Source organism: Talaromyces amestolkiae (genome assembly GCF_001896365.1).
Source record: "Talaromyces amestolkiae strain CIB chromosome Unknown scaffold1.1, whole genome shotgun sequence".
Taxonomy (NCBI): Eukaryota; Fungi; Ascomycota; class Eurotiomycetes; order Eurotiales; family Trichocomaceae; genus Talaromyces; species Talaromyces amestolkiae.
The window spans coordinates 3,894,603-3,908,005 of NW_024468037.1; the positions used below are offsets into that span (position 1 = coordinate 3,894,603).

Below are 13,403 nucleotides of genomic sequence, written 5' to 3' on the forward strand. Positions count from 1 at the left end.
TTTCTGTACAGCACATGATAAAAGATACAATAGAATGCCGCTTTTAGACAAAGTTGATTGAGAATCTACTCAAGACACGTAAATCTTAATCACTTCCGCACAGGGTTAGCGTTCACGGTGACTGGATTATCCATTTCGTCAAGTAATTCATACACCATTTGTCTGTTGATCTGACGCCAGCAAGTCTTTCAATTTCGCCATCTCAGATCCCATCCAGCTGGAAATGGCGACAATATCGGCACCGCAGTTCACGAATTCAAATCCCATTTTTGCTCTTTGAGCTGCATCTTCAGCTGACAAGCAAAAGTAACCCGCATATTTTCCTTCTCGTTTTGCAGCGTCTCTTACTCTAATCACAGCTTCTTGCACCTGGGGAATTCTCTTGTGGTCGAAGGCAAAGTAACCCATTGAACAGCATAGGTCGTTGGGGCCAATGAATAACATATCGATACCGGGTACCGAGGCTATCTCTTGAGCATTCTCAACGCCGGTCTCAGTTTCGATCTGAACAATAACGGTGATATTTGAGTTAGCATGGTTCATGTAGGACGCAGCAGAGATATTGAAGTTTGCAGGTGCAAATAGTCCACCAGTACCACGAATACCAGTCGAGAATTCCGTGGAGCGATAATGTGATGCTCTCGCAATCAGTTCGGCTTGAGCCTGTTTGTCATTAAGCAAAATGTTCTATAAATCATAAGCAACAAGATCCAATCTACCCACCTTTGTCTCACACATCGGAACCATGATACCGTGGGCTCCGCTGTCCAAAGCTCTCTTTATCATATAGGGTTCCGCGGCCGCAATGCGAACAATTGGCGAAGATCCCGAGGCCGCAATTGCTCCCACTGCGTGGTACATGGCTGAATCATCAATATCCCCATGCTCACAGTCTACCAAAACCCACTAGTTGCGATTGAATTAGAGCAACTCAGCGGCTGAAAATTATGTAGCAGAATAAGCAGGATGTAAGAATGAAATTTACTCACGTCGCTTCCTAGAGCAGCTACAGTTCGGGCAAGTGAAAAACCTGGAAACTCCATCCATTGCCCTACCGCTGGCTGTCCGGTTTCTCGGGCTCGTTCTAGAGCTGCCTGCAGTTTTGTTTTGCCTGTCGACGATATAATGGAAGTTGGTACTTCGACCAATGTTTGGGGCCTGGTGGTGCCGTACATCTTTTTATCCGGTTGTTTAAAAACAAGTTTAATCGACGAAATGTAAACGCAATATAATATGAAAGCAAATTTGTATTAAAAGTCAAGAATTTCAATTACAGAATGTTGCAATTTTGATACAAGATTCAATAAGTGTGACTAAACTTAATTGATCATGGCACGGCACCCGGTTGAGTCCCGAGCCGAAGCAGGGCATTAAAGTCTTAGTTGTTTCATTTTGTAATTGACCAATACAATCCTTATATTGCTGGTCATAAGCCGCACATAACAATATCCAAAGGTATACGGCTTACTCTGCATTGAATGACAAGATTTCCGGCTTATCAAAGAACTTGATTCACAGGTGTTCGTACTAATGTTTCTTCATAAACTTTGAACAATAATGCGACAGGTTAAACCTCAGGTAGCACAAAGTCTGGAGCAAGAAGATCCCCGGATGATCCAGCTACAATATTCCACAAGGCTTCAAAAGATGCTTCGTCTTGATGTGATAAAGACAAGAGCTCCTGCAAAATTACGCGACTACGTACAGCCCCAGACCATACGGTTTCCAGTAAGGAGAGCTGCTGAATGCATAACTCAACTTCAGAAACCACATTCTCAGGGACAGGGCGATCGGTACACGTGCGCAGCCTGTCAATTGAAAACCGTCGTCAGAAAAGACCAGACTTCGCAAAGCATAGGAATGGGCGAATGGAACAACTAACAGTAGTATCCCAGAGATTGCAAGCTCATGAGTACAGAATGCGAGGTAATGGGATGGAGGGACATGCGAATGTATAAGTTGACCTGTCTGTATGCAGCTGCTTGCCGCCTGAGTGCATAGCTTGCTCGAATCACGGCTTATCGTGACATTGGAAAAATCAATCCCAGCATCAATAAAAGGTCTAGCACGTTTTTGTATGAGCATGATATAACATACATTTCGTAGAAAATCATTTGACTTCGGGTTGTGCTCACCCATGGAGATTGATAATCGATGCACTGTGAAGGATAAAAGTGATTGTGCACATGGTCAAATTCACTTCAGGGGTAGCATTCATTCGATTAGCAGAGAACTTAATCTCATCGGGAAGCGTTTGTAGCCAGAGTTCCAAGTCCGATTCAAGCGACTGAACCCGTTTTCTTAGTTTTCTCCATTTCTTAGAATTAGATCTATTCTTGAGGGGATAGAACCTCCGTGATGCACGGGATATCCTTGCAGAAATCTGACAAAGGCGTGAGAAGACTAAGAAGCCGGTTAATTTTGATGTTCTCGCCGGGTCTATGTCTGGTTGCCCTGCTTTCAAATATGACTCTAAGTCTTCATCGTCCAGGTCCATAGGTAGTGGACAATAGCAATCAACTTCATCTACAACCATGGGTCGACCAAGACAGATCGATACAATTCTTGTAATGGATTATTTGTTAGTCACATTATTACTGTGAAGAGATGGGCAGAGCAACACACCTATCAAGCCCACAGATACTCCACCATATACGTCGTCCCAATTCACGTGTCAAAGTATCTAGAAATGAACATACCGGGTCAGGCGTGACACGATGAAGATCAACGTGCAATCCAAGATCTTGGGCGGCGCGGACTGCCTGACCAGCGAACTTCCAGCTTTGGGTCAAGGTGTTCCAGCCAGCGGAACACAATGAAAGTAAGCCAAGACACTGAACTTGTTCAATGTTTCCTTGTCCCACGCAGCGATAGTGGAGGAGAAGCGACTTTTCATAGTATTCCAGGCCAGGAAAACTGCCAATCTTCTCGAAGTCATGTGGGAGAAGACTAGAAGCACATGCACAGACCGCGAAGAAAACAGACATGAAGCGAGCGCTGGAGGATACCGAAGATTTTGCATCGAGCATAGCCTGATACTTGCGCATAAAGGATGGTCGAAACAGTACAGGAAAGGTGTAATGGATATGGCTGAAATACAGGTTGACCAGAAGATCTGATACATATCTTGGGGGTCGGGGGACACTGTCGGGCGCCGGCAAGTGGGGTAGCTTGGGCCAGACCAAGCCTTGGGAGAAGAAAGGCAGGGTTGAACTTATCCCTGTAGAGCTGGCTGAGCCTGGAGTTTCCCCTGGACGGGTATTCAATAATTCTAATGGATTGGTGTTACGTTCTGTGGCGGATGTAGCTGCTAGATCCTGGATAGTCTTGACCAAGATCATGTTCGCTGGCCCTCCAATATACCGTAGTTGGCCATACGAGTCCAAGGCCATATGCCCATCGGATTTATTTCCAACTATTTGAGCAGTCAGCTCGCAAGGAAGAAATGAGGATCCATTCAGGTGGATGAGATTCGTTCTTGTCATTGCAGGTATGTTACTCACTTTCGTCCACCTCGCTGTCACTGCTACTTCCTGTCTCATCCTCTTCGTGATATCCAACCAGTGCTCCTGCCTCATCTTGGCCGGCATCTACAGGAAACGCACGACTCCCATCAAGATCAGCACAGTCAATAATCGGAAGCGAACGAGTCTCCGTTGTCAGGCGCTCAAGTGTCTCCATTGATACGGTAAATTTGTTGGCAAGTTGGTCAACTTTGTCACAGAGCTGAGAGAGCACTTTGCACTGTTGATCAACGGTTGCGACGGATTGGCGATTAGCAGAGGCATTATCATTACTTGGCGGATACTGGCATTCGCGCGAGTGAGCCACACAGTGATGGCATATCTCCTTGCCATCACATTTAATCTGGGAGAGGTATTAGAGGACCACCTAGGTAGTTGTATCAACAGAGACAGAGTTGTACCTTTTTCTTGCGACACTCCCGACACGCTCGCCAGACACGCACTTTGGGGTCAGATGCGGTCGGTGATGCAGCGCTTGAAATGTCAGCAGACTGCTTTCTTTTCTTCACCGAGGTTCTAGTGGTCGTACTACTAATCATATTGCAGAGACAGCAATGGCCACAGGGGGATATAGCTCGTCGGAGAAAGGAAGCAGTCGTTCTGGTGAGGGACTGAAGGTGGTCCTTCCTCTTATCTGTGGAGCGCTTAGCCGGCATATTGCACTAGTCTCGAATGGATGACATCCTGCACGATTCGGATCTCAACGACCTCCGACTGGCTATTCGTAGAAGACAGACCCATCACAATGCCAGACATGTAGCCAATCATAGTGGCATACTGCGTTAATCCGGGGTCGCCTTACCCTTTCTGGATAAAGATGTAATTGGAAACTTGTGATTGGCTAAATTGTGACCGATCAGGCCTGCAGAGTAAACTCTCTTTTTGTCGGTGTCCCGCGCAGGTACCTAAATAGCGCTGACCACATATGAGAGATACATGCTAGGTACTTCAGTCTATGCTCATAGGGAGTATGTGCAGGCCTATGGCAGGTCTAAAGAGAGTATTCCTCTGGGTGAAACACGTTGTATATAATATATATCAACTGGCAGACACAAACCGTTACCTAGATATGTATACATACGTAGACATCTCTACAAATCCATGGATATCTGCAATGTGTCATCGTCACCGTCCTGTACACGGATGTACTCACAACTTCCAAGACTTTCTTATGACTTTTGCTAGTCGAGCGATTCCTAGCTCCATATCCTCTTTCTACAAGTCCGGTTAGCATACTGCAGGTTCAAAATACCACCCATTTTGATCGTATAGACAACGTACGGTGGTCATGGAGAATGAGAATCTGAAAAATGTCGTTGCCAGCTCGGCCCCACGCGCCTTGGTAGTGACCCTATGCGCCCCCTGCCAGGGGTGATAATACGACCCGGGTGTGAGCAGAACCTAATAGTTTATAAATCAGCATGTTCCCTCAGATCATATCCCATCGTCTTGAACGCACCAGATTCTCTGCAAACTGCATCCATAGCTTTTCGGCAAAGGCCTGTTCTGGATCCTCGACTTCCTGACTTTTGCGAAGCTGTTCGTAATCGGAATTGTGGGATAGGTAGAATTTGGACCAGATGAACATTCCTCCTGTCGGCGATACGAAGCTGAAAATCGGCACAATGTGACCGGAAGCGTCGCGGAGACAACCCACTAGTCCGTCATCATCCTTCAGACCGTGAGATTTGACCTCTGATGCTGCCAGAAGCTCAAAGTTCTGTGCAAAAGCCTTTATCATCCAATCACGTCGTGTTTGATACTGGTTTCGGAGGCTCTGAAGCCATGTGAGATAACCGTCCATGCCCCATCGTTGCATAAGCGAAAGCACAAAGACTTGCGACAACCCTGCTGGATCCTGCGTCTCTACCTCGGTCGTCCGGAGTAAGCGTTCGGTGAAAATCGAATTTGCGACGAAATATCCCAAACGGAGACCTGGCCCAAGAGTTTTGCTGAATGACTCCAGTCGTATGACCCTCCCCTGGTGATCAAGTTGCACAAACGAAGGGCTCAGGCTGGTGAGAAACTCATTGCTAGACTTGGATTCGTCAGCGGCCAGTCTCTCCTTCAGGTCATATTGCGGATACTGTATGAAGAAATATGGGTCATCCTCGACGATGATGATGTCTAAAATCGTCAGTTGAGTATCATTGGGTAATTGTCCAGCCTGAAGTGTTTTCATGTCAGGCTTATTGAAAACCCACCATATTTCACGCATAGATCGTATATGTTCTGTCGCCGCTCTCTTCCCATGGTAACACCACTCGGGTTAGAGCCGACACTTACAAGATACAGTACATGAGGACGTCTAATACCAGGATGATCTGTCTCCCACGATCTCAGTATTCTTTCAAGCTCGTCATCGCGGATGCCTTGACCGTCCATTGCGATCGGTGCTGCAAAGTTTCCTAACGGAATCCACATAGCCTGCGCTGATGGATAGGTATAACTTTCGCACAGAATATAATCCCCCTCCTCACATAAGAGGCCGACAACCTTACTCCACGCATTCGTATTTCCAGGGTGAAGGAGCGTTTCGACATCTTTGTATAACGGCCGATGAACTTTTTGAGTAAACTCCAAACACCACTGACGAAGCCGCGCATTTCCAGTGCAATTACCTGCGAGGAAAATTTATTAGCGCTGGCAAGAAGTTATAAATAATGATATCTGAAGGGAAACTCCACGTACCGTATTGGATAAAATCACTCAATTTAGGATTACTTAGGTTGTTGACGTCCAAATCTAAATTACCAGAAACAGTAACATCTTTGAAGCTCTCCGGATTGGTGACCGTGAAAGCTGCTCGATCAATTGGAAAGAGAGAGGGATGAGGTAGCCCTGACTTGCAATGGTAGTCTTAGACTGTCACTGTACCCTTGTAACTAGTCAATTGTGGATGATGCGTGTTTGACATACCTCCAGCTAAGCTGACCATTCCATCTTGGGCCATATATTTAATGATCTCTTTGAGTGGACTAGGATGCCGAGCTCGAGACTTTGAATTTATGTGATGCGACAAATCGACCGCATTATGCGTACCATTTTGAGAATTCGAGTTCGTCATTGATGAGAAAAATGGAGTCTAGAAATTGCGTTCGTAGAGTTCATCAATCTTGCATCCTTTTGGAAACATAGATTCGAGAGTTGAATTCATTTAATCATCTCACATCCCACGGTCACATTCCACGTTGGATGAGCGCCTCCGATCCGATTCCGAGATCCGTTCCGTGTGAAATCGTCCTCCTGATAAGCTGTATTTCCACGACACGGGAATGCTCTAATCATAGCTACGAGCTATCTAGACATGATAGTATAAAACTCCAAGCAATCTCTCATTACAACCAACATGTGCTGCATTGATCGATATTGTGTTATACACTCGTCCATAACTGCTTCATTCGTTGCCATTCCCTCGATCGTTCATCTCCCAAACCCACAATGACTACAAAAATCGGGCAAAATGCCGATATAACAAAGGCTAGCCCAACAGATGCCCCACCCGAGTCAGCCAGCATTCATGAAGGGAAATTCCCAGACGCAAAAGCAGTTGACATCGTTCATGCTGCCGAAGAAGAGTTCACCGAAGAGCAGTATCGGAAGCTTGTTCGAAAAGTGGACCTTATTCTCCTCCCGTTGATGTGGGTGAGTAGTCAGCGCGTGATAAAACTGTGTTTACAACTTGCTCGAAGCACTTATTATTCATTATATGGCATGTGTACTGATAAGGCATCTGTGATCCTCAGATCGCTTCGGGTACTCAATATGCCGACAAAGCATCCATCTCTACGCAGTCAACATTTGGCATTACACAAGATACTCACCTAGTGGGTCAGCAGTATTCTTGTGGGTGCCTTTTGAATTCTTCTGCATAAAGCGATACTTACCATTGAGCTTTAGGGTTAACCTCGATATTCTATATTGCCTTCCTTGTTGCAGAAGCTCCTGGAAGCTACATTTTACAAAAAGCGAACATCAACTACACAGTATCAACTTGCATGTTCATATGGGGTAAATTTTTGAGGATTCCATACAAACATGGCTATATGCTAATTGAGAGTTGATCAATAGGCATATTAGTATTGTGTATTGCTTTTGCGAAGAATTTCACTGATCTCATGGTGCTGAGATTCCTTCAAGGCGTTGCCGGTATGAGGAAAGGCCAAAATGCCAGTATTGACTTTCACTAATCAGAGCTCAAACTCACTTGCAGAATGTACCACGTATCCGGCTCTACTCATCATGACGGCTGCTTGGTATACAAGGGAAGAGCATGCCATGCGTGCTGTAATTTGGGGAAGCGCCAACTCCGGGATGGATATACTGACAAGTCTCATCAACTACAGTATCGGCACTCGGGCCAAAAGCCATCCGGGCGGATTAGCGCCATGGAAAGGAATTTCCTTTTTTCTAGGGAGTTTGACTATTGTCATTTCCGTATTCGCTTTTTTCTTGTTCGGCACGCCTCGAGAAGTACGCTGGCTATCGGAGACTGAGAAGCGCATGGCATACGCTCGTGTTGTCAAAAGCCAGACAGGTTCCGATGCACAAAAGCGGAATATCAGCTGGAGGCAAGTTCTAGAGACATTCAAGGATCCCCAGACATACTTCTTCTTTTTTATCGTACTCATCAACTCGATACCCAATGGCGGCACCACTTCCTTTGGTAATCTGGTCTATGTATCATTCGGTTTTACCGCTTTGGAGACGATTACCGAAGGAAAAATACCACAGCAAGCTCTCTCAATCATATGCTTGCTGTCTGCTGGCTATCTTACTTTGAAAAAGCCTGGTCTTCGTCGTGAGTCTACCATCATTGCTACCCATATCCTCTTTTCTATCACGCCGCGAGGATATATTGATGATCCACGGTATTGACCTGTTGCTGATACGCGACAGTATACATATCAATGATATCAGTTGTACCAGCATTTGTCGGCATGCTTGCTCTGGCTCTATTGCCCAAGCGGGGCCATCTTTGGACACGATGGGGAATGTACTTCATCACCATTGTCGGCAATGTAGCTGGCCCAAGTAAGTCTACAGCCCCAAAAACTGCGTTCTCTTGTAACCCACGACTGTGACTAATTTAGTAAGTGATTTGGACTTTGTTTCCTTCCAATGTAGCAGGACGAACAAAGAAATCTGTCACGGGAACACTTATTTTCATTGCCTATTGTGCCGGGAATTGCATTGGGGCTCAAGTCTTCCGAGCTAAAGACGCTCCTCGATACATTCCCGCTATTATTGTGTGCTCAATTATGTATGGCCTAGAATTTGTTTTGATGGGGTTATGGAGGATGTATTGTAAGTATAGCTTGGAACTCGCTTGTTTACTCAAATTCATCTCCAATCTCTAATCCGATAGATGTATGGCAAAACACGAGGCGCAAACATATCATCAGGGAAATGGGCCTTTCGGAAGAGGAATCTGCACATCAGGGTCGAATTAATGCAGAGCTGGATATCACAGACTATGGCAATATCCATTTCAGATACAGCACTTAGCCGCATTCACTAAGCTTCAGATGTTACAGCTACCACCTAATTTAACATCTATAGATGTCGCTGATCGACGGTTCAATAATGAAACGAAAAAATCTAGTTATCACCGACCTATTCAATGACATTGACAATTATTCTTCTGAAGTACGATTCCAAAAATTTATAATCTTCATGTAACATTTACATAACCTTGCCATAAAGTAAATATTATTTGCGATGTCGGGCAGGAACAGAAAGAGTCTCTGCTCGGAGCTTGAATATGACCATATCATGCTGTCAATTTCCACTTAATTGATCAATAGCGAAACTGGGCACAGCTGTTATCATCAGGTGGGGGCGTGGAGTGAATAGACCTAACAATGCACGCAATGACCCATACTGATAGCGAGCCGGAACAGATCCGGCCGAGCTCGTTGCCTGACCGAAGCTTTAATGACTTTGCTCAATGAAGCATCATGAAAACAAGAAAAGGAGCTTCATGCTAGGTAATCCTCTACACGCCGAAATATGGGAAACACTCTTGGGGGATACAGGATCGTAGATCACGAACTGTCTATACCTTCCAAAGGAACCATTAAAGGCGTGCAATATGACAACAAAGCACGTCGATATGCGGGTATTCCTTACGCTCTACCACCAACAGGTGACCATCGCTGGCGCAAGCCAAGATCACTTCCATCATCATACACCTACACGCAACCAGATGGCACTCCATTAAATGCGTCTGGATTTCGTGCTGTGTGCCCCCAAGCCACTTTTCATAGTGGTGCGGAGCAGGGGTTGGATCAAGAAAAGTATACTGAAGACTGTCTGATCCTAAACTTTTGGACACCCGTGCCCCGTGATGAGCAACAAAATAAAAGAAATTGGCCTGTGATGCTATGGCTACATGGAGGATGGTTTCAAATGGGCAATCCGTGTCAAGAGCTCGGAATGGATCCAACGGAGATGATATCAACAGGGAAGTTGAATGCTATTGTTGTGGGGATCGGGTACCGGCTCAATATTTTCGGATTTCTGGCTGGAGAAGCTCTATTACAAGAGAGCAATGGGGAGTGTGCTGGTAATATGGGCCTTTGGGACCAGCGGCTGGCCATGGAATGGGTCAAAGAATACATCGGCGCATTTGGTGGTGATTCTGATAACATCACATTAGCTGGACGAAGTGCCGGGGCCTACGCAGTGCATGCCCAAACACTACACGATTTTCGTACCAAAAACACGCAGGCTTTGTACCACCGAATTTTCATGTGCTCCAACGCAATTTCAGCACAGCCCAAGACCGTGGCTGAAACGCAACCTCAATTCGACGAGGTATGCAAACATTTCAATGTACCGTCTACATTGACGGGTTTGGAAAAACTTAGCCAATTGCGCAAAATCAGCTCGGATGATCTCGTTAACGCGATCAAAAACCTGCAACACCATACTTTTCGTCCGGTTACCGACGGGATATTCATACATGCAGGATTGATCGATTATCAGACAGGTCCGGAATTTGCCCAAGAATTCAAACAGCGCAATTTAAAATTGTTGATAGGTGAAGTTCTCAATGAGGAAACCCTATATTCGACCTATAACGCCCCAGAGCCCAACAAGGAATCCCTCAGCCTGCAAGTCTCCAATTACTATGCTCCAGCAACGACAGAAAGGATTCTGCAACACTATAGTTTCCCCAAGTCCACTGACCCGAATGAGTGGAGGACGACTTATGGTAACATCGTTGCTGACGGTCAGGTTCGCGCTCCTTCGCGATCCCTTGCCAATAGCCTTTTTGAACATGGAGTGGCTATGAGTGATTTATGGCGATACCAAATTGCGTACCGCTTGTCGTTCATTGATGACAAAGTCGCGCCGTTGTCTTTCGGAGTTGCACACGCAATGGACAAACCTTTGTGGAAGTAAGTAGAGCAAGCAGTGCCGATGTACCACAATATCGGCAAAATTCCAAACGGGATATGATAGAGCCACTACCTAACATCATACAGTTTTGCAATCGTACATGGACCAACGCCCAAAGACAGGGAAATAATGGAGGAGTGGGTTGCCATCCTTGTAGCTTTCGTCAACAATGATCCGACCTACCGCTTCGGCACTACATCTATCCGAGAATTAAAAGTGTTGACTTCCGAGGGAGGTATAGAAATTCAAGAGGATACAAGATGGGATAAGTTATTGGAGTTGAGCCATATATTTGCTGGGAACTGACACACCTCCCTAACTAAGTAGCTAGCTATAATGAAGTCAAGAGCAGAGTGAGATGATCAAATTTATTTCTTGTCACGTAATCTAATTAATATCACGAATACGCGTATCTCCTGAATCTGCAGTCATTGATTAATATCACAGCCATTATGCGTATATACCAGATGGCGGACCAACTAGAAGTCTGGACGAAATTAAAAGTTCACCAGGCTGGCATCCCGTCACTAGATGTGTAATGTAAGGTCAATTACGGTAATACCATGATCTTCAACCGCTCTGATACGGTAACATACAACCCACAAAGCTTGGGGCTGCTTGGTCCCGCCACATTTTGATCAACACAAACCCCGAAAGGCGTCTTCAATCTTTACGCTGCCCATTCGGGTTCTCGGTAAAACATTGCAATGCGTGTATCGTGGGTCCGAAAAATCTACCCCGCCATCCGCTTTACGGTTAAGCCCGGGCTTTGGAGTCTGTGCCTTGTATCTAAAGAGTAGGTCATTTGGATTGGGAATTTCTTGTAGGCAATCGCATGTGTAATATGCAGGTCTTACGAATGCTGACTAGGCAGACTGGGTCGACAATATATCATATGTGACCTCGCACTGAGGAACAGCGAATAAGAGGTTGTTGAATAGAAGGGTCTGAATACGAGTGGAATACCCCTGGTTTGCTCCTAGTGTTCCGTCCACACCCCAGTACACTGAGTACAAGTTGTATCGTTGGACTGGGCCCCGAACCTCGGAATTACTGTCTGACTGATATACACATCCCACTGTGACTTGACGAGAGAGCCTCACTCCCCTGTTCAAGGACATCAACATACGCAGAATGGCACCGGTCATATTTCGCCCAGTGGCCCGAACGCTGTTGAATCGATCATATAGCACAGTCCAAGGTGCATCAACATCAATCGCTACAGGTGCTCCAGTATCTCCATGGATATCATCAGCAATTCCTGCCGTCGTTAAGAATGCCACCGCTACCCAGGTGCCTCGAACTACTTGGACAAGAGACGAGGTGCGACAAGTTTATGAGACTCCGTTAAGTCAATTGACGCATGCTGCGGTAAGTTATTATCCTTCATTTGAAGTTATCGTGCCTCTAAAAGAAGGCAAACTAATCAAAGCCGGCTACAGGCAATAGTCCACCGTCGCTTTCACGACCCCGCCGCGATCCAAATGTGTACTCTTATGAACATAAAGACAGGTGGATGCAGTGAAGACTGTTCTTACTGTGCTCAATCTTCTCGATACAATACGGGTCTCAAGGCTACCCGATTGTCGCCCCTCGAGGAGGTGCTACAAGCGGCTCGGATCGCTAAGGAGAATGGTAGCACCCGTTTCTGTATGGGCGCCGCATGGCGAGACATGAGAGGCCGGAAAACTAGTTTGAAGAACATAAAGGAGATGGTGACAGGTGTGCGATCCATGGGACTGGAGGTTTGCGTGACTTTGGGCATGATCGATACTGAGCAAGCCAAGGAGTTGAAAGATGCTGGGTTGACAGCATACAATCACAACCTTGATACCTCACGAGAGTATTATCCGTCTATCATAACATCGCGCAGCTATGATGAACGCCTTCAGACACTTAGCAATGTCCGTGATGCTGGTATTAATGTGTGCTCAGGCGGAATTCTAGGCCTAGGTGAAGCAGACTCGGACCGTATCGGGCTGTTGCATACCGTCGCTACCTTGCCATCTCACCCTGAATCATTTCCCGTGAATGCTCTTGTGCCCATCAAGGGAACGCCTCTTGGGGACCGTAAGATGATTTCATTCGACAAGTTACTTCGGACCATTGCTACCGCCCGCATCGTTCTCCCTACAACTATCGTTCGTCTCGCAGCAGGTCGTATAAACCTGTCTGAAGAGCAGCAAGTGACGTGCTTCATGGCTGGKGCCAATGCAGTCTTCACAGGCGAAAAGATGCTTACGACTGACTGCAATGGCTGGGATCAAGATCACGAAATGTTCCGTAAGTGGGGGTTCTATCCAATGAAAAGCTTCGAGAATGAGGAAGTCAAGGGCACCAAGTCGGCTGTAATTACTGAAAGCGATAGCGGAATGGTCGCAGCTTCTATATAAGTCTGCACCGCGGCACAGAACCAAGATGCGATGGAAGTGGAACACCCCGATATTGGAGGGAAAATCCACTATAGTTATG

At 46.0% G+C, this 13,403-nt stretch overlaps 2 protein-coding genes across 2 annotated transcripts; one reads left to right on the top strand and one right to left on the bottom strand.

Moving 5' to 3' along the window:
- Positions 1–147: 147 nt before the first annotated feature.
- BHQ10_001286 (uncharacterized protein) lies at positions 148–6,477 on the bottom strand (the record flags this gene model as incomplete). Its single annotated transcript, XM_040873305.1, has 11 exons — positions 148–663; positions 724–906; positions 2,700–3,415; positions 3,504–3,867; positions 3,926–3,998; positions 4,678–4,739; positions 4,806–4,925; positions 4,984–5,651; positions 5,729–6,145; positions 6,216–6,365; positions 6,444–6,477. The coding sequence occupies 11 exons, from the start codon at positions 6,475–6,477 to the stop codon at positions 148–150; spliced, it is 3,303 nt and encodes a 1,100-aa protein (XP_040729791.1).
- Positions 6,478–6,965: 488 nt separating this feature from the next.
- On the top strand, positions 6,966–13,324 carry BHQ10_001287 (uncharacterized protein; the record flags this gene model as incomplete). The annotated part of the gene is made up of 10 exons (XM_040873306.1): positions 6,966–7,169; positions 7,271–7,370; positions 7,425–7,535; positions 7,596–7,673; positions 7,738–8,325; positions 8,424–8,558; positions 9,598–10,930; positions 11,018–11,166; positions 12,157–12,302; positions 12,374–13,324. The coding sequence occupies 10 exons, from the start codon at positions 6,966–6,968 to the stop codon at positions 13,322–13,324; spliced, it is 3,795 nt and encodes a 1,264-aa protein (XP_040729792.1).
- Between the last annotated feature and the right edge of the window lie 79 nt (positions 13,325–13,403).